The 20518-nt window shown below is 58.9% G+C and overlaps 1 protein-coding gene across 1 annotated transcript in view; it reads right to left on the reverse strand.

Moving 5' to 3' along the window:
• Positions 1–10218: 10218 nt before the first annotated feature.
• The window catches only part of EPPK1 (epiplakin 1), a 36145-nt gene continuing 25845 nt past the window's right edge, over positions 10219–20518 (reverse strand). The window contains exons 3-4 of the mRNA XM_032118920.1: positions 15620–16009; positions 10219–13363 (exon numbers count right to left, since the gene is read on the reverse strand). Of these exons, the coding sequence (XP_031974811.1) occupies positions 10350–13363; positions 15620–16009 (3404 nt within the window). The 3' untranslated portion in view covers positions 10219–10349. The remainder of the gene's footprint in view (positions 13364–15619; positions 16010–20518) is intronic.

Here is a 20518-nt window from a genome sequence, read left to right on the forward strand (position 1 = left end):
AGCCACTGCTCCGCGCGAGTGCCGGGGGCTGGACCCCTGCAGGACCCCCTCGCCGGGCTCTGGGCACCCCGAAACGGCTGGACCAACCCCCACCCAGCGCCCAACAGATGTTTTCATTCTACTGGGAAAGTGTCTGGCTTGTTGGATGTTTCTTTTTCTTTTTCTGGCCGTCTCCAGTTACTCTTAGCCCGACCACGCGTTGTCCCACCCTTCTTCCTTGCTGTACTGGCGCCTGGCTGGGTTTGGGCACGTCCTCCCCCTCCAGCCTGTGGCTGCTCTGGCCGCCGTGGTTAACCGAGGGGACCGCAATGACGGTGGCTCTGGGCGAGGTGACACAGGAAGTGCACACAGGTATGGTACACAACATCCCGCCCCTGACACAGGAGAAGGGACACAGGAGGTGTTTCCTGGTGTGGGCCACCACCAGGTTCTGCTGGGCCACCGACTGGGCTGCTCTGACCGTGCCACCCGGGTATTTGGTGCCTCCAGCTACAGCCCTGTGGCACTGCCATGGGCACTGCCAGGGCCCCGTGGTGGCCCCGTGTCTGAGCCCACCTGGGTGAGTCTGTGCTGTCACTGTCAGTGCAACCCGAAGCTGGCCGTGGTAAAGGCTCCCCCATCATCACCCCCTGGGGCACAGCCACCTCCTGGCACCCATCCAGCCCCGCTGCACCCCTGTGCTCTGTGTCAGTGCCAGGTGCCACAAGCTCCCACGGTGGGTGACCTTGTCCCGTGTGTGCCACACAGGGCTGGAAGGGAAGTCAACCCCTGGTTCTTATCATGGGGAAGTCTGGGAATAAGTTCAAGGACGAGGAATAAAAATGTTGAAACCAAACACAAACCACACACCACACCCAGGCACCTTTCCCGTCTGCTGCATCTTCACAGCCTCCGTAGCACTTCTGTGACCACTTCCCAGCCTCAGCTGGCTCCAGTTCCCAATGGCACTCCTGTGACCACCTCCTGTCCGTGGCTGACTCTGGTTCTCCGTGGAGCTGCCTTTCATCACCTCCAGCACCCCCTGAAAAGGGATGAACAATGAGTTGGCAGAGTTTGCTGATGCCGCTGAAGTTTCTGGGTGGTTCAGCTACAATGCTGGCTCTGGTGGTGCAGGGAGGGGTGGCAGAGGTGTGGACAAGCTTTCGTGTAAAACCAGTTACTCAGCTGGAGAACACTTGAGCTGGGGACATGCAGGGCTGGAGTGTGGGGCCGGCGTGGGCATGGGGAGAGGCTCTTCACCGTTCCACACCTCATTGTCCTTCCACAACTCCCTTTTCCTTTCCTGGGGAACGCACAGCAGGGCACATCTGTCCTGCCTGTTCATTCCAGGCATGTCATTCCACACGGGGAGGCAGCTGGCAAGCCCAATGGGAGCTATGGAGTACATGGAGGAGGGAAATCTTTTACTGTTCCTTGGGGTGAGTGTTCGGTGTGATACGCAGCGGAATTCGTTACCTCAGGGTGTTTGCAGCGGCCCTAGCAGATTTTAAAGGGATTTTAAAAGCCATTAGGCAAATTTGTGGGAGAAAAATTGATTGAAGGCTATTAACCAGAGACGTAGATGCAGCTTCTGGCTCCAGAGGCTCCGCGCTCTGGATTGCCAGGAGCTGCAGCTGATGAAACACAGCTTGGCCCCTGCTCAGGTCCCTGCGCTTTTCCTCTCGGGATCTGCTGTTGGCAATGGGCCAAAATAGGATGCAGGGACATGGTGGGCTCAGGTCTGAGCTGGGGAGCTGCTTCCAACTTTCTGGGGGGAAGTGTTTGGTCTTCAGAGGCACTCTGTGGATCTCCCACATGTTGTCGCTCACATGCAGGACACATCCTTGGCTGGAGATTCCCATGTCCCTGGCCTGGCCCAGCCCAGCAGCTCCTATGGGAATCCTTAAGGTCCTTTGAGGCACATAAATCCCATCCAGCAGCAGTAGCTGGCTGGGCCCTGGATCTCCTCGTTCAAGGTTGGTCACTTTGAGTGCAACATTCCAGGTGTGGGAATCCTTCCGTGGACAGGGGCAGGGGCAGTGGCTGTTCCCGCAGCAGTGACACCTCCTGTGTTACCACTGCTCATCACCCCTGTCCAGACAGCATCCCGATGTCCCACCTCCTCATCCTCAGTGTCCCATCCATGGATTGTTTTTTGCTGGAGGATACACAGCAGCAATACCTGTCCTGCTGTTCCTTTCCAGGCAGGAGGCACACGGTCCTTCCTCCTCTGGTTGTCCCAGCCATCAAATCACCCAAGACAGGAGAAATGGGCTCCGTCCTGGTGAGTGTGACCTCCTGCAGCATCTGCCTCCTGCCGCATCTCCTGCATCAGCCCCTGGCTGCTCCCAGGGCTCCAGCTGGGAATGCTAACAGGGAGCAGGGCCCGAGCAGTGCAGGCAGCCTGTGCTTGACCCCTGCCTGTGACTGCTGTCCCGAGGATATGGGACCCTCAGGCTGCTCCACACCCACATCCAGAGCCCCGGGCTCTGCCTGTCTGGAGCTGAATGCTACAACACAACCCTGCCAGAGTGTTCGGGTGTGCCTGGGTGGGCAGCAGCCTCTGGCTGTTCCAGCCACAGTGTGGCCACAGGCTGAGGGCAGTACCCCCTGTGCTGGCACTGCTGAGGCACCTCGTCCTGGGGCAGTTTTGTCCCTCTCTCTCATGAAAAGAAGGACATTGAAGGGCTGGAGCATGTCCAGAGACAGGAATGGAACTGAGAAGGGTCTGGAGCACCAGGAGAGGCTGAGGGAGCTGGGGGCACTGCAGGAAAGGAGGCTCGAGGGGAGGGAACTTCTCAGTCCCTAGAACTTCCTGACAGGAGGGTGGAACCAGGTGGGGGTCGGGCTCTGCTCCAAGGGCAGGGGGGACAGGACAAGAGGAAATGGCCTCATGTTGGGCCAGGGGAGGTTCAGGAGGGATATTGGGAAAATTCTTCCTGGAAAGGGCTGTGCAGCCCTGGCACAGCTACCCAGGGCAGGGGGGAGTCCCCATCCCTGGGGGCATTTAACATCCGTGTGGATGTGGCACCTGGGGACAAGGTCAGTGGTGACCTGGGCAGTGCTGGGGAATAGCTTGACTTGGTGGGCTCAGGGGGCTTTTCCAACCCAAATGATTCCAGGATTCTCATGCCCAGGAGCTGGCTGCATCTCCTTCACCAGCCCCTACAAGGCCATTTCCATTGGGAATCCCCTGGTGTGGGGCAGCTGCAGAGACCTTTAGTCCCAGATTCTGTTCTGTCCCTCTGCCAGCCCCTCTCAGGTTGTCCCTCTGCTCGGTCTCACCTTCTCCCACCACAGTTTGCAGTCAGGGACCCTAGGAAGGTCCAATGCCTCTGGCAGGGCTCCAGGAGGGAATGCTGCTGGCAGAGGAGCTCACCTGGCTGCGCTGCCATCAACCCCTCCTTTCCCCAACTCCTTTCTGGCTGCCCTGAGCACAGGAGCAGGCCAGAGCTCCTGGCTGAGGAGCTTGGGGATCTCAGCAGTGACATTACAGGTCTAAAGGTTCAGGTTTTGGTTTCCACCCAGGATTCTGGTGTGTGGGAGGCCAGGCAGGCAGGATTTGCTGCTGGGGGCGAGTTCTGTCTGCACTGCCCCGGGCGGGCGGCACTCAGAGGGCAGAGCTGGGGCTCCTGTCACCCCTGTCCCCAGGTGCCCTGGGCATGGCTCCCTCCAGGGCTTGGACCAGGACCTCCAGACCCCATGGTGCTGTTGACCCTGGTGGGGCTGGCAGGTGCAGGGGGTCTGAAACGGCTTCCCAGCATGGAGATCTGGAGGGGGTTATCCCACAGGGATGTGCAGCCAGCCTGGAGCTCCTTGCATTATTTGAGGTGGATCCCAGGTATGGATCCCCCTGAGCCAGCTCTGACTGTGAGCTGACAGAATCCGTGGGGGCTTCTGAGCCCCTCTCGGGTCAGTTTGCTTTCATCCCGCTCTGGAACCTCTGCAGGCCCTGGGGTTTGCGGGAACACCCCCAGGCTGGTTCCGTGGGGGCTGGGGAAGCTCCCTGCTTCCCTTCCCCTCTCGCTGCCGGGAGGCCCCTCTTGCTGTGTGTCTATTTTTATCCGTGTGTGATGGATGGGGCCGGGGTGTGATGATGTCATGTGTTGTTGCACAGCTCACTCTGTGTCGAGGTTGAAGGTTTAGGTGCCAAAACATCTTCCCGCTGCTCCGTCTGTCTGAGCACGTTTGTCCGTGCACTCTGGGGGCCAACGTGGCCGGCACAGGACTCCGGAGGATCCATTGGTGGGGCTGAGTTGCACCAGGCTTTAACCTGCCCTGTCCTGCAGCTCCTCACCTGCAGCAGGTGTGGACACGCCGCTGGTGTCAGCAGGTGACTCAGGTGTGTGAATTAGGGGGGTACAGGTCAGCAGGAATCCAACACACGCGATCAGAGCAATCCCGGGAGAGGGGCAGAGCAGTTTTCTGGGACTGCTTCCACATCTGGTGCCGCTGAAAACATCCCCGCCATCCCCCCGGGGCACGGGGCGGGCCTGAGAGCTGGGAGAGGGGCTGCAGCCTTTGGAATGGCTCGTTCTGCTCGTTCCAGCCCTGCCTGTGTTCCTGCTGGGCAGGAAACACGTCTCCAGCTCTTCCTTAAGTGCTTCCAGAAGCGGGAAGGGAGCCAGCGCCTGTGTGGAGGTGAGGCTGACCACGGGAGCCGTGGGCGCTGCTTGGATGAGGGCATTGGCTGGAGCTGACCGCGGCTAAAAATGGGAATTTTGGTCTGAAGCCACTCGGGAAGGCTCACCCACCCTTGGAGTGGGGGGTGCAGGGAATGGCAGCCGAGGGGCAGAACGGGGGCAGAGGCTGAGCCGTGAGTGGGGCAGGGGATGGGTCACGGCAGGTGGGAGAGCATAGCCATGGGATTTGGGACAGACCACGGGACAGGCCACGGGCTGAGGGACAAGCTCCTGGAAAGGGCTGTGCAGCCCTGGCACAGCTGCCCAGGGCAGGGGGGAGTCCCCATCCCTGGGGGGATTTAACATCCCCGTGGATTTGGCACTTGGGGACATGGGTTGGTGGTGGCCTGGGCTGTGCTGGGCGGATGGTTGGACTCAGTGGGCCCAGAGGGGTTTTCCAACCTCAGCAATTCCATGATTCAGTGATTCTCAGGGCAGAGATAACAAAGGGAGTTGGGGGTCAGGGCCCTGAGAGCACTGTCAGCAGCTGCTCGCACCGGAGCTGGCTGGTTGTGTTTTGGAGGACAATTATAGTTGGGAGCAGGCCAGCTGGATTTTGGAGCAGAGTGATTGTATTTGGGAACAGGCCAGTTGGATTTGGGAGCAGAGCAATTGCATTTTGGAGCAGGCTGGCTAGATTTGGGAGCAGAGGGATTGTATTTGGGAGCAGAGTAATTGTACTTTTGGAGCAGGCTGGTTGGATTTGGGAGACAGTTGTATTTTGGGGCAGAGGGGATGTATTTTGGAGCAGGCTGATTGTATTTGGGAGCAGAGGGATTGTATTTGGGAGCAGAGTAATTGTATTTTTGGAGCAGGCTGGTTGGATTTGGGAGACAGTTGTATTCTGGAGCAGAGGGATTGGATTTTGGAGCAGGCTGGTTGGATTTGGGAGCAGGCTGGTTGTATTTTGGAGACAGAAAGTTGTATTTTGGAGCAGAGGTGATGTATTTTGGAGCAGGCTGGCTGGGTTTTGGAGACAGAAAGTTGTATTTTGGAGCAGAGGGGATGTATTTTGGAGCAGGCTGGCTGGGTTTTGGAGGCAGCTGTTGGACTTTGCCCATTGTCTGTAGCTGGTCATGCACAAAGGGCACCTGGTTTGTGTCAGCCCCTGCTGGCCCTCAGCAGCTCCTGGGAGAATTCACTGCTGCTCCTCAGGGCCCCGGTCAGGGTTTCCTGACTCCTGGCCCCACTCACAAGGGTGGCAGCTGAGCTGGTGGAGCTCCTGGTGGGGATGGTGCGGGCACACCTGGTGCTGAGTGTGGCTGAGACCCCGACCCCAGAGTCTCCATGTCCTGAACCCTGTGCTTGGCTGATGGGGAATTCCCTGCTTCTCCAGGCTGTGGTTTCACTTTGAAATCTCTGCTGGTTCCTTCAGCCCCCATCCCTCTGTGATCCCACTGCTGTCCAGGATCCTCCCCAGGACCCCCAAAGGAGCCCCGTCCCCAGGCAGAGTTGGCCGAGGCCCCTGTCCCACTCCCCATGCTGAGGGGACACTGGTGGATGTTGGGGGATGGGATGGGCAGTTCCTGGTGAGGCGAGGAGGGGACAGCCCATGTCACACTTTTGGCAGAACCTCTCCCACCCAGGGAGGATGAGGAGGGAGGACATCGTGACCCCACGAGGACTTTGGGCTGCAGGACCATCTCCTGGCTGTCATGGAGGGAGGAGTTCGGTCATGTCACAGCTGGGGAGTTCCCTGTCCCAACAACCTTTAACACTTTTCTGAGCTTTGATTAAAGCAAAGATGTGGAACCAGTTGAGTGGAAAATTGGACAAAGCTTCATCGTAACAGTTTGGTTTGTTCCTTTTTACCTTCCAGGTCAAACCTTTCATGAGGAGAAACGTAACAGATGGAGCTGGTGCCAGGTGTGACCTCTGGAGTTGGGGAGAAGATGCTGGGGACCCCAGGGCTCCATTGCTGAGCCCTCTCTTTGTGCTGTTGGGACAAACCAGGACAATTTGCATTCCCCAGCAGATCTCAGCAGCAGCAAAGCCAAAAAGGAAACTTCTGTCCCCTGTGACAGCCTGGCTGCTGCACAGGTGGGAGAGAGACACGAGCAGTGCCCTGTCTGCCCCAGAGACTGGAGTGTGCTGGAAGGGGAGTTGTAAGGGGGAACATGGGCTCTCAGAGCCAAATTAATTTCATATTTTTATCAGCAGCTTTGTCAATAAACACCAGGTGCGGTGAGCAGGCTGAGTTGAGGGAGTACAGAGGGCCGGGACAGGTGACATTGAAGCTGGAGGAACAGTCATGGGACCATCAGGAATGGGCCCGAATGCAGAGTCATGCCCTGGAGTCACTGAACAAACAGTTACGCCATGAAGTGTAGGACACAGGGGTGATTAAAGAGGAAAAGGCCTGTGTGGGCTCAGCAGCCTCAGGAGGGACGTGGGCTCAGGGTAATGAGGCCATGGCATGTTCTCAGCTGCCCCGGGAGGTGTTTCCAGAGGGGCAGATGGTGCCGGCGGCTAGACAGGGCTCCGTGTGCAGCCCGAGCACCAGCCATGCCAAAAACCCACGGATTCGCTGCGGAAAAGGGGCAGAGACACAACTGAGGGAGGAACGCAGAGCAGGAGCAGCTCTGGCAGGACAGATGTGCTGGGAGATAAAACTGCCCAGGGCAGCCTTATCAGGGACAAACAGGGGGCCAGAGTGGGTCTGCTTCAGCTGATGGAGGGGTTTGCATGTGAGGAGATTGGGCTGGATACTCAGAGAACATTTGTGGCTGCTGGAAAAGGAAGGGCAGAGCCTGCCTGTTCCGCATGAAGGTTCCTGGGGAAGGTGCTGCCATCGGAACCTGGCCTGGGAGTGCCCTGCCAGCCCCCTGGGCTGTGTCCAGGTGGGCTGGGGCCTCCAGGGGGGCAATGGGCCAGGCTGGCACCACATCCCACACTCGAAGGCACCGCTGCAGGGGTGTGTGCCCCTGTGGGTCCCAGCAGAGGGACTTTTCACAAGGGCCTGCAGTGACAGGGGACAAGGGGGAACAGCTTTGTGCTGAAAAAGAGTAGATTTAGATTGGATATTGGGAAGAAATCCTTCCCTGTGAGCATGGTGAGGCCCTGGCACAGGTTGCCCAGAGCAGCTGTGGCTGCCCCTGGATCCCTGGAAGTGTTCCAGGCCAGGCTGGACGGGGCTTGGAGCAACCTGGGATACTGGAAGGTGTCCCTGCCCAGGGCAGGGGGTGGAACGGGATGAGCTTTAACGTTCCTTCTCACCAAACCATTCCATGTGTCCGTGATTCTGTGATCAGACTGCAGGGAAAGCTGCTGTGGGTACTGCCCCTGCTTTCCCACTCACGCCCGTGGGCACAGCGAGGGATTTGTTGGTTTCCCGTTCCTTTTCCGGCAGGTCAGGTCCCGTCCTGGAGCTTTTTCTGTCCCCCACCTCTTCTCCCACAGCACTGAGGCGTTTCCCGGTGCATCCGCTGTGGTGCGACATTCCCGCAGGGATGGAGCTCCCGCTGCCCGACCCTTCATTTCTCCCCCGTGCCCCCGGGAGCGCTCGGAGACTGCTCCGATTCGTCCCGTTATGCAACGAGCTTTTAGCTATGCAAATGTATTCAGCGCTCCCCTCGCACAACCTCCTGTTTTCTTTCAGCTGCTTTTTTGGAAATCCAGCACTTCCTGTGGGAGTGCAACCCGAGTCCCCGGAGCCGTCTGGAGCTCTCCCAACCCCAGCTCCCCGGGCAGGCTGAAGCTGGCGCCGGGTCCCTGCAGATCCTACCCCATCCTGGCTGCGAGCCCTCCCTAGCCATCCGACACCACCCCAGCCCCCGGCGTGTCCCGGTGCCAGAGGCACAGGCTGGTGTCCAGCCCCTGCCGGGAACAGGGACGCGGGGGGGCTGCAGTGTCACCTCTATCCCGTCCATGGCATCAGCTGCCAGCCGGTGGGTGGGACATGGTGAGGGGACGTGGTGTGGGGAAAAGGCACGGACATGGCAGCACCGCCCCAGTGTCCCCACGGTGTTGGTGGCTCTGGGAATGACCGAAACAGCCACCTCTCCTCTTGGCTAGCAGCCCTGATGGGTTTTCCTCCATGACTTACTCCAAATGCTGTGTGAGTCCACGGGAACTTTTAGCTCCCAGGACATCCTGCACGGGAAGTTCCTCAGCCTAGCCACCCCGAGTGTGCAGAATTCCTTCCCTCAGCCTCAGCTGGTCTCATGCTGGACTGGGAATAACCCACGATCCTTGGGCTGGAGAGGACATGGAGCACATGGCTGCTGTGCCATCCACCCTGGGCATTTCTCCATCCCAGGAGTCCACTCATCCTCCCTCTCCTTCCCAGTGCCTCATCATTCTTGTGCTTCTCTGAGTCTTCACGAGGTGGGACAGTGGGATGGGACAAATGGATGGGATGGGATGGGACAAAGGGATGGGATGGGACAAAGGGATGGGATGGGATCGATGAGATGGGACAAACGGATGGGATGGAACAATGGGATGGGACAACGGGATGGGATGAGATGGGACAACGAGATGGGACAACGAGATGGGACAACGAGATGGGACAACGAGATGGGACAACGAGATGGGACAACGAGATGGGATGGGATGAGATGGAACAATGGGATATGACAATGAGATGGGACGATGGGATGGGATCGATGAGATGGGACAAAGGGATGGGATGAGACAATGAAATGGGACAATGAGATCAGATGGGATGGGACAATGAGATGGGACAACGGGATGGGATGGGACAATGAGATGGGACAAACAGATGGGATGGGATGAGATGGATCAATGGGATGGGACAATGAGATGGGACAACGGGATGGGATCGGACAATGAGATCGGATGGGACAATGGGATGGGATGGGATGAGATGGGACAATGGGATGGGATGAGATGGGACAATGGGATGGGACAATGAGATGGGATGGGATGAGATGGGACAACGAGATGAGACAATGGGATGGGACAACAAGCGCCTCAGGATCTGTTGTCCTTTTCTGTGCTCCCTTCCTAGGAATTTCCAGCATCCTCGTTCCCTCTGTGGAGCAGCGCCCCATGCCCTGTGTGCAGTGTCCTTGTGCTCCATGGAGGCACCACCGCGCCTGTGGGTGCCCCCAGCCACCTCTCGCTGTCACAGGTGTCATAGCTCTGGCACCAGTGTCCGTCTCCTTCAGTGCTCATGTGCCACAAGTTCCAGCAGCCCAGAGACCCTCGCAGCCCCACCCTGCAGTCCAGGGACCCCTGTGGCCCCATTCTGCAGCAGAACTGAGGGACAGGTCAGGTCTCCATGTCCCACAGCCCCAGATGCTGGCCCTGCTGTGCAGCAGGGCCGGGGTCCCAGCTGTCCTGAACAGGAGGTGTCTGTCCCTCTGTGGCTCTCCTGGGGCCGGGTGTTGCTGCCCACAGCCCCTGCCCTGGGGTCTCTGCCTGCTCCCACCCAGGGCACTCTCCAGCCCACCTGACTTGGGTGGTGGCTCCACGTGTCCCTGTCCTCGGTGAGTGCCTCTGCATGCACAGTGCAGTCCCAAGGCTCCTGGACATCCCCAGAGCCCCTCTGGGAAAGCTCTGCTGGGCAAAAGAAATCTCAGCACAACCAGAGTTGAGACAGCAGGAGTTTAACCAAGCTCCCACCCCACTCCACACACGGGTTTGTCGCTGCTGTGACACACGGAGGGGCATGGAGAGCCAAGTCCCACAGGTGCTCAGGACCCTCCTCTGCCGGCGTCGGTGTTAGTGGTGCCAGGGGTGGCTCTTCTCGCGCTGGGGGCCGGTGGTGATGGTGGTGGTGATGGTGATTCTGTTCACTGTCAGCCCTCCTGAGGGGTAGGTGTCAAGATGCGCCTCCCGCCTGTACTCGGAGACCTGCTTGGAGGACAGGAGCTCCCACACCGACACCCTGTGCTCCTGGGATGGGCCAAAGGTGATGTAGGAGCCCTCAGAACGCAGAAGATCCACGGTGTGTGCAGGAAGGGCCCCAAAGTGCTTCTCGTGGCCGTCAATGGCGAGGCTGCTGGTGATGCTGAGCAGCTCCTGGATGGGGAGTGTCCCCCCACGGTACAGCTCCAGCAGCTCCTGCCTCTTCTCCTCTGGGATGTGGTGGGAGAAGAGCAGGTCCCAGAGGGAGATCTGCCTGCCCTGGAACTCCCCCACTGACACCTCGGCTGTGGTGGCCTTCAGGGTCTCTTCCCAAGCCCTGTCCCCATGCAGGGGGGTGGGTTCAGCCTCTGTGGCTGCTGGCTCTGCCCCGGGCTCATTCACAGGTGCTGCTGGCTCTGCCCTCTCTGCTGCTGCTTCTGCTGCTGCCCGGGTCACAATGGTGCTGGCAACGGTCTTCACCTGCTCCAGGGTTAACTCACCTGCCTCGTACAGCTCCAGGAGCTCCTTCCTATTCTCCTCGGGGATGTAGTGGGAGTGGAGCAGGTCCCACAGGGAGACCTTGTGGCCCCGAAACTCCCCAACCTCAATGTCAACCACTGTGGTTTTTAAGGCTGTTTCCCATGGTTCCTCTTTGGGGGGATCATCCCCCTCCTCTCCTGCTGCTGTCAGAGTGTCCTGGTTGGAACTCTTGACTGTAATTTGGAATTTCCTGCCTGTAGATTCTTTTTTCTCAATGAGAGTGGTGACAACAAATTTTAACTGCTCCAATGCCAATGTCCCTGCATGGTACAGCTCCAGCAGCTCCTGCCTCTTCTCCTCGGGGATGTGGTGGGAGAAGAGCAGGTCCCAGAGGGAGATCTGCCTGCCCTGGAACTCCCCCACTGACACCTCGGCTGTGGTGGCCTTCAGGGTCTCTTCCCAAGCCCTGTCCCCATGCAGGGGGGTGGGTTCAACCTCTGTGGCTGCTGGCTCTGCCCCGGGCTCATTCACAGGTGCTGCTGGCTCTGCCCTCTCTGCTGCTGCTTCTGCTGCTGCCCGGGTCACAATGGTGCTGGCAACGGTCTTCACCTGCTCCAGGGTTAACTCACCTGCCTCGTACAGCTCCAGGAGCTCCTTCCTGTTCTCCTCGGGGATGTAGTGGGAGTGGAGCAGGTCCCACAGGGAGACCTTGTGGCCCCGAAACTCCCCAACCTCAATGTCGACCACTGTGGTTTTTAAGGCTGTTTCCCACGGTTCCTCTTTGGGGGGATCATCCCTCTCCTCTCCTGCTGCTGTCAGAGTGTCCTGGTTGGAACTCTTGACTGTAATTTGGAATTTCCTGCCTGTAGATTCTTTTTTCTTAATGAGAGTGGTGACAACAGTTGTCATCTGCTCCAGAGTTAATAACCTTTCATGGTACAGCTCCAGCAGCTCCTGCCTCTTCTCCTCGGGGATGTGGTGGGAGAAGAGCAGGTCCCACAGTGAGACCTGCTTTCCCTGCAGCTCCCCAGCCGGCACACTGATGGTGGTGGACTTCAAGGAGTCATCCAGGTGTGCTGAACAATCGTCTTCATCCTCCCCTGCCACTGCCGCTGCCCTGTGTGGGCTCCTGGCATTTGCCACGAGCTTGGCGTTCGTGGCTTCTGTTCGGTTCACGATGGTGGTGACCACAGTGGCCACCTGCTCCGTGGTCAGTATCCCTGCCCTATACAGCTCCAGCAGCTCCTGCCGCTTCCCCTGAGGGACGTATTTGGAAAAGAGCAGGTCCAGCACAGAAATGTTTTGCCCCCGGAACTCCCCAGCAGTGACACGGACGGTTGCAGACTTCAAGGACTTTCTCAACTGTTGCTCCTGGGACTGCGTGTCCTGAGCCGGGGGTGACGCCCTCACCTTGTTATTGGGTTTGGCTGTGCATGAGCCCAGAGCCCCGTTTTCCCTTTCTGCCCCCGTGATGGTGGCAGTGAGGACGGTCATCATCTGCAGGATGGTCATTGTCCCCGCCTTGTATTTCCTCAGCAGCTCTTCTCTCTGGTGGTCAGGGACGTAGCGGGAGAAGAGGAGCTCCCAGACGCTGACGCTCTGGCCCTGGAAAAGCCCCACCGCCAGGGTGGTGCGGGCGGCCTGCAGGGCTTTGCGGGCATCCTCGGTCAGCTGGTAGAGCACGGAGCCCTTGTCCATCAGCTGCAGCATGAGCAGCCCCGTGTCCGGGTCAGGCACGCAACGCTGCAGCAGCTGCAGGTACGTCAGGTTCTCGTGGGTGTTGGGGTCGAAGCAAGTTCTTGTTTGATTCTCGGGGTCAGAGAGGAACTGGCTCATCTCCTGGTCAAAGTAGCCACGCTTGTAGGCCACCTCCACGGGCAGGCGGTGGCTGTGCACGGGGTCGATGATGCCACCAGTGGCGATCTGGGCCTGGAGCAGGCGGATGGCGTGTTCCCTGACGATGAATTCCTTCTTCATGGCCTGGAACAGGGAGATCCTGTGTCCAGTGTAGGGCTCTGTGTACCCTGTCACGGCTCCCTCCGCTGAGAGCAGCTTCTCGTAGAAGTCCCGACCGATGAGTCCCTGAGCCAGCGCCTCTTTCACCGAGAGCTGCTCGTTCCTCACGGGGTCTGTGAGCAGTCCAGACGCTGCCTGTGCCTCCAGCAGCACCAGCGCCGTGCCCGGGGTCAGCAGCCCCCTCATCATGGCTTCGTAGATACTCAGCTTCTTGTGCTTGGCCTGGATGAAGACTCCAGCGATGAAGTTACTCCCACCCCCACCCATCTCTTTGTGTTCACCTGCAACCGGGTTACTCCCTGTGCTGCTCGACTTGTTGTTCTGGGAGCATCCACTCATCTTCTGCATCATCTCTGGGGAAGAATCCTGCTCCTGTGGGGCACCGAATGTGTCTGAGGAGGGAGAAACAAACAGAGCCTGTGGTAAGACACAAGTCCGTGTGCGGTTTTCACAGTGGGTGTGGAGGAAACCTCTCCCTGGAGGTGGCCGCAGGAGCCCAGGGAGAAGCGAGGAGTGGCATCTGGGGCTTTGCTGCTCCCTCAGAGCAATCCTAGGGCCAGAGTGCATCTGGGGTAGGCAGAGAGCTCTGGGGACACACCACAGGTTCGTGACAGACACGTGCCATGCAAAGAAGCATAATCTCAGCAGCATGGACACCTTGGCCTCCCTCCAGCCCCCCGAGGACCCACCTGCTCTCTCAGAGCCCGACGCTGCCTCAAACCTCTGGCCTCAACCACTTCTCTCTTCTTTCCTGGGTGACACAACCACCACTTACTTTTGGGCTGATGCCACTGGGTGCTAGCACGAGGCAGGAGCACTGCCTACCCCACTGCTCCCTCCCTGCTCCCTCCCTGCTCCCTGGAGCTGCCCTGGGGCAGGCAGATTTGGCTGGTGGTCTCTTCCCAAGCTCAGGTCATGCCAAGAGACAGCAGTGGCTTCCTGACACAATGCCACAGCCTCAGAGAGGTGCTGGCTGGTGCTGACAGTAATTTTCTGCCCTCCAAGACCGTCGCCCTGGCTGGCCCTGTGCTGGTCACGGGCTGGCTGTGAGCATGGTAGGACACAGGGTGACAGGCACAGCCCAGCACACGGCTCTCCGTGGGGATCTTCCTGGGTGCTGTGGGATCCCACACCACCCTGGCAGTCCACAGGACACAGGAACAGTCTTAGGAATGGATGAGTGGCTGTTCAGATCCACGGGCAGCAGCTGGTCTGAGCTGAGAGAAACTTTCCCTCTGGCTGTGCCGCTGCTGCAGCTGGGGTGGGTCTCTGGGTTCTCCGGGTCTCTGTTTGTTCTAAGGCCACCAGGTGGGCAGAGACCCCAAACCCCATCCTATCACCCTCCTGCCTGCAAAACTGGGCTCTGTATGATTTAATGCAGCAATCACAGACGCATCATGGGATCCCAGGATAGCTGGGGTGGGAAGAGAACTTAAAACTCATCTCGTTCCACCCCCTGCCATGGGCAGGGATGCCACCCACTCACAGGATGTCTCACATGTTGTCACTTGGTCCCCTGGGAAGCCCTGTAAACAAACTTTCAGCATCTCCAACACTGTGCAGTGATGAGGCCACAGTCTTGTAAAAACAGCAGAATCGAAACCCGAAGGATTTCTTTGGGAACACCCATCTCCCGTAAACTGTGGTGAGTGACATTAATAACACGTTTAACTCATTATCAAGGTCAGAGATTAAGTCTCTGATGTTTACCTAACTGATTGGAAAGTCTCTGAGTCATTGCTTTTGATCCATTTAAATATTGGATTGATGCTGGGGCAGATGCATCACGATTGGGGAGAGATTTATCCCAGCAATCCCAGCCCAGCCCTTGCTCTCCGGGCACCCTGCCCGTGGCTCTGTCCCACCTTGTGCCTCCAGCCCCTGGCAGCCGCTTCTCTCCCTCCCTGCCCGACTCCGAGGATGCAGCTGGGAGGCGATGGGCAGGTTGTGCTGCCTGCTGGGGTGGCACTGGGTCCCGGAGTGCGGTGTCACACCCTGGAGCCAGCGACACCTTTGTAGGACACGGATGTCGTGTGAACACCCTGCACGGCAAAGTCATTTCCCAACTGCAGCCTGTCATTAGCTGGTCTCTAATCAGCCTCCTGATGCCGGGGCTGGGCTGCACACGCAGCTCCCGGGGCAGGGGCTGGCTGGCTCTGCAAGCTGTCGCAGCAGCCCAGCCCAGGAGGCTCCAGTGGAAGCGGTTTTCCAGCCGGAGCGAGCCAGGGTGGCCCCACAGCGCGGGGGTCCCCAGCCCTGCCCGCGCCCCGGGGAGGGGAATCACACCAGTGCCCCCAGCCCAGCCCAGCACTCGCTCGCAGCCTCCTCGCCGGGCTCCGGGCCGAGCCCCACTGCTCCAGCCACGGCCTCCGGCTGTTTCCCTCCCGCATCCCAGTTCAGCTGAAGCACTGGCGACACAAAACACATCACGCAGAGCAGCAGCTCCGGTCAGCCCTGGTGCCACTCGGTCATTTTGTCCCTTCCCAGAAAGGACCAAGTTCTGCCTGGAGATCTCCTGCTCACCCATCCCCAGAGTTTCAGCAGCCACCTCCTCTCCGTGCTGGAGTTTGGGATAGAGGTGAGGTCCCCTCTTCCCGTGCAGGCCCCCTGTGGTGGCCTCGGTGACCCTCAGGTGGGCTCTGTCCTACCTCCTGGACGTATATCCAGAGCGGCTGGATCGCCGGCAGGCTCCGGTCCTGGTCCTCCTCCTCCTCCTCCTCCTCCTCCTCCTCCCGCCGACTGCCAGCCAGGTGAGCAGAGGAGGCAAGTGCCCAATTTAAATCCTTCCCTCCCCCGCCCCTGGGGATGGCAGGGAGGCCCTGCCCTGTGCTGACACACCTGGGAGCATACCTGGGATACGGACCTGCACTGACCACGGAGCCACAGCCCAGGACCCCTGAGGTGGCAGGGGCTGGGGCACGGGGAGCAGTCCCGCTGCAAAACGTGGGACACGTCTCTTTCCAGGAGGCTTCTGGACTCAGCCACCGCTTTTTTCTGACAGCACAGCTGCTTGTGGACAGCCCTGCCCATGGCCCCAGCTGCCACGGGGGTCTCCACGGATCTGGGCTTGTTGGATCAGCCTTTGCCCTGGCTGAGTCTCTTGGCTGGTTGGGAGCTGCAGCCAGCATCCTGCAGCTGTCCCTGCACCCCAGCCGGGACAGAGACCAAGCCTGTCCCTGTAGCCATGCCTGGGCTGACAGAGAAGGGACAGTGCTGGCCACGGATGTGCATGGGAACACTCGTGACAGTGTCTGTGCTCCTGTCAACCTGCACAGGTGTGTGTGCCTCGGTGTGTGTGTGACTGTGTGGGCTCTGGTGTGACTCTGTGTGCAGGTGACTCCCCGTGAGTGGGGACACGTGTGACAGTGCGTGTGCAAAGTGTGGGTGACTCCCTCTGAGTGGGGACACGCGTGACAGTGCGTATGCAAGGCGTGGGTGACTCCCCGTGAGTGGGGACACGTGTGACAGTGCATGTGCAAGGCGTGGGTGACTCCCTCTGAGTGGGGACACGCGTGACAGTGCGTGTGCAAGGCGTGGGTGACTCCCCGTGAGTGGGGACACGTGTGACAGTGCATGTGCAAGGCGTGGGTGACTCCCTGTGAGTGGGGACGCGTGTGACAGTGCGTGTGCAAGGCGTGGGTGAGGCAGCACGGACAGCTGCCCACAGCCGGGTGTGTGACTGCCCCGCGTGGCCGTGGCTCGGTGCCCCGCGTGCAGGAGGGGCTGCCGGCCCCGGCCCTGCCTTTCCTGGATGTCCTGCTCCAGGAGCACATTCCTGCTCGCGTAGGCGCTCGCCAGACTGGCTGATCAGCACACAGAAAGCTTTTCCCTCTGACTCACCGCGGGGGTTTGGCTCCAGGGAACACACCTGGGCAGGAGGTCCCCTGTCCTCGGGGGAGAGGTGGATACAGGACCCGGTCCTGGTGTCTTCGCTCCCTGCTCCAAAGCCCTTCCCTGCCTGACATCTGCTCTCAGCCTGCCTGATGCTGCACTTGGTAATTGCGGCATAACTGGAACTTCGTTAATTGCATTTCTCTTACCACGGGCAGAGAGTGACAGGACAAGGGGGGGGGGGGGGGGGGGGGGCAGTTTTTAATTGAAAAAGGAGGGATTTATTTAGAGGAAGAAGTTCTTCCCTGTGAGGGTGGTGAGGCCCCGGCACAGGTTGCCCAGAGAAGCTGCCCCATCCCTGGAAGTGTTCCAGGCCAGGTTGGATGGGCCTTGGAGCAACCTTGGGTAGTGGAAGGTGTCCCTGCCCATGGCAGGGGGTTGGGACTGGATGAGCTTTCGGGATACTTCAACCCAAACCCATTCTGTGATTCCACGGTGATTTTGTTGTTTCACGGTAGGTTCAGCCATTCCAGCCGGGCTGCAGCAATGCTTCCTCCTGGGCTGCGTCCTTGGCAGGAGAGAGTGCGAGGGGTGCAGGGTCACCTGGCCTTCTCAGGCAGTAGGATCCCACCTCTCTGTTCGCTCAGCTCCGCTCAGTTCAGCCCAGGCTCCATGCACAGACCTGGCCCATTGAGTGTGGCAGCACCAAGTTACCCCATGTTGGTCCTCCCCACTGTTCCTTGGGCACAGCCATGGCCATGCAGGACACTCCTCCAAAGTGTGCCAGTGGCCCTGGAGCACTCTCTGGAGCTGGCACAGCTCATTTAGGTGCCCCTGAAGTGCCAGCATTTGGCAGCTTCCCTCGGAGGTTTCTTTGCCGCTGGCAGACAGGCTGTGCTTTATGTCCTTGCAGTGGATGTGTCCCACGGCACCGGAGCCCTGGTCCCGTTACAGCTGTGGAGAGCACTCTGGGACACTCTCCAGAATCCAGGGCATGACTCCTCTGATCACTTGCATATGTGGGATGTGCCCACAGAGCAGCCACCAGCCAACCGGACCTGCTGTCCCTTGGCTGCCCGGGGCAGCTGGTGTCACCGATGACAAACATCATCCACAGCGAGTCGGTCTGAGCGTCACCTCCTCCGGGCTCTGAGCAGCCCCACCTCCCTCACAGGCACCTCACAGGTGCCTTTGACAGAGCTGGGTCATGTGGAAATGCTGGTGCCTCTCCTTATGCCCCTCCCAGGTCATCCCCTCTCTGGTGGAGAGCCAACCAGGCTATCCCTGAGGACTGAGGGATTAATCCCGAGCTTTTGGAAAGAGCTGCATGGGGAGGATGGGCTATAAGCTGTCCACCCCACGGGGAAGCTGTTCCTTAGGCTGCTCCCAGTCTGTGCCAAGTCCTGGAGACTTCCTGCAGAGGAGACTGTCCAGGGGTGCCAGCCAGGCTGTGCAGACCCGTTGGTGGGTGGATGATGTGGATCCCTGCAGCACTGCACTGTGGGTTTCAGCTGCGCCGGTGGAGACCTGCAGGGATCCTGGGAGCCGCTGTCCCTTCAAGCAACGCATGGCTTTGCCTGTTTTATCTTCTCCCTCTGGAAGCAGCTGATGTGTCACTGGGGCTGGCGCTGGGCCTCCTGTGCTGTGAACGTGGTCAGAGGTTTGTGACTGGGGCAGCAGCTGCTGTTTGGGTTTCGAACACAGTGATTCCACATGTCACTTTCCTTGAAGTGCCAGGAGCGGGACACTTGTGAGAACACAAATAGACTGTGCTGGGTTGACTGGGGAGAACATTGGCTTACCACTTTGCTTCAGGCCTGGGGAGTTAGTGGACCTGCAGAGGCCCCAGCTCTCCCCTTCCCTGGGAGCTGGACCATCCGTAGGGACATCCTGGAGCTTCCCAGAGCTGCCCCGTGAGCAGCCAGAGCTGAGCTGCCTGATACCCCCCTGGCACGTGCTCTGGCACCTGCCAGGGCCCTGTGCCTCTGTGCAAGGTGGCACCATAGGTCCCTGAGTGACCGCATGTCCTGTGCGCAGCAGGAGGCAGGGAGGGGACAGCATCACATCTGGGGACAGTTCATGTCACATCAGGAGGGACCTTCTCACTCTCAACAACTCCCTGACAGGAGGGTTCAGCCAGGTGGGGGCTGGGCTCTGTTCCCAGGGAACAAGGGACAGGATGGAAGGAAATGACCTCAAGTTATTGGGAATTATTAATATATATAACACATACTTTTTAAAAATTTTTATTATTATTGTTCTTTTGGGATATTGGGAAAATACCTTTTCAGTAAAGGGCTGTCCAGCCCTGGCATGGCTACCCAGGGCAGTGGTAGAGTCCCCACCCCTGGGGGGATTTAACAGCTGTGTGAATGTGGCACTTCAGGACATAGGACAGTGGTGGCCTTGGCCGTGCTGGGGGAACAGTTGGACTCGGGTGTGATTCCATGAATCAGTGGCACTGGATTGCCGGTGCTGCCTCGCCGCTGTGCCCGTGTGGCCTCGAAGCTGTCAGGTGTTAGAAAGGGCTGATGTTTTTATGCTGAAAAGCAACACCAGGTGAGTGCAGGTCTGGGGGAGCCCCTGAAACATTTGTGCGCTGCCTCCGCAGCTCCCTGGGGCACAGAGAGGGGCACAGACCCCGGGGATGCCCCTGCGCTCGCTGACTCACCAGCTGGTCCTGCAGCTTCCCGGGACACACCTGGGCTCGGGCATCCACAGCCCCGCAGCCTCACCTGCCGAAAGGTGTGGGAGTCTTGGCTGAAGCAGCCATGAACCACATCAGAGGGCTGGGAGATGCCTTTCCCAAGGATGTTTCAGCACTGGGGTGTTCGGGGAGGGTTTTCCTTCAGTGATTGATTTGGGAAACCTCTGGTGCCAGAGCTCAGGTGCTGACGCTGCTCCCGGCTCCCTTCCGGCTGGTCCCGGGAGCATTGGTCCCAGGAGCATTGGTCCCTGAACCTCTGGACCTGTGGCTGCTGAGGGCGTTTTCCTGTGGAGGGTGATGCACAGAGCCTATGCTGGATGTGGGGATGGCAGCCCCTGCACTTGGACAGCCCTAGGAAACATCTGTGCACAGGCAGAGCACGGCAGGGTTCTTATTAATCCACCCCTTGGGGTGTATCAGAGTGAAACGACACTGAATGACCCGTGTATACATGACCAGGGTTATTTTAAAACAATGTGATTGCTTTAATTCCTTTCAGTGGAAAGGAAGGATGTGGCTGTTTTGGTTACCATCTATAAAAATTTAGAAGTATATCGCTTAGGAATGTATATAAGGAGAAGAAGGAAGGAAGGAAGGAAGGAAGGAAGGAAGGAAGGAAGGAAGGAAGGAAGGAAGGAAGGAAGGAAGGAAGGAAGGAAGGAAGGAAGGAAGGAAGGAAGGAAGGAAGGACAGTAGATAATGGAGAGGAAAGGTATCACCCACCACCCATCACCCAGTGAGGAGACTTGACCATTGCAATTTCGGTGGCCGTGGTCGGACTGATGGTCACAGCCTCCATCCATCAGGGGTGGGGGCCCACAAAACAGGAATCCAGTGGGTTAATTTACATTCAGCTTTAGGTGGGGGTGTCCAGGTGTTTCCCCTGGAGGGCAATTTTACACTACTGGATGCAACACTGTGAATCGTGCTGTCCTCTGGAGGAAGCCTCCGAAATGAGTCGGGGGGTGCTTCGGGGGTCTTTGGGGGTCTCTGATGGTTGCTGGCCCCT

The sequence above is a fragment of the Corvus moneduloides genome, chromosome 10 (assembly GCF_009650955.1).
Source record: "Corvus moneduloides isolate bCorMon1 chromosome 10, bCorMon1.pri, whole genome shotgun sequence".
Lineage (NCBI taxonomy): Eukaryota > Metazoa > Chordata > Aves > Passeriformes > Corvidae > Corvus > Corvus moneduloides.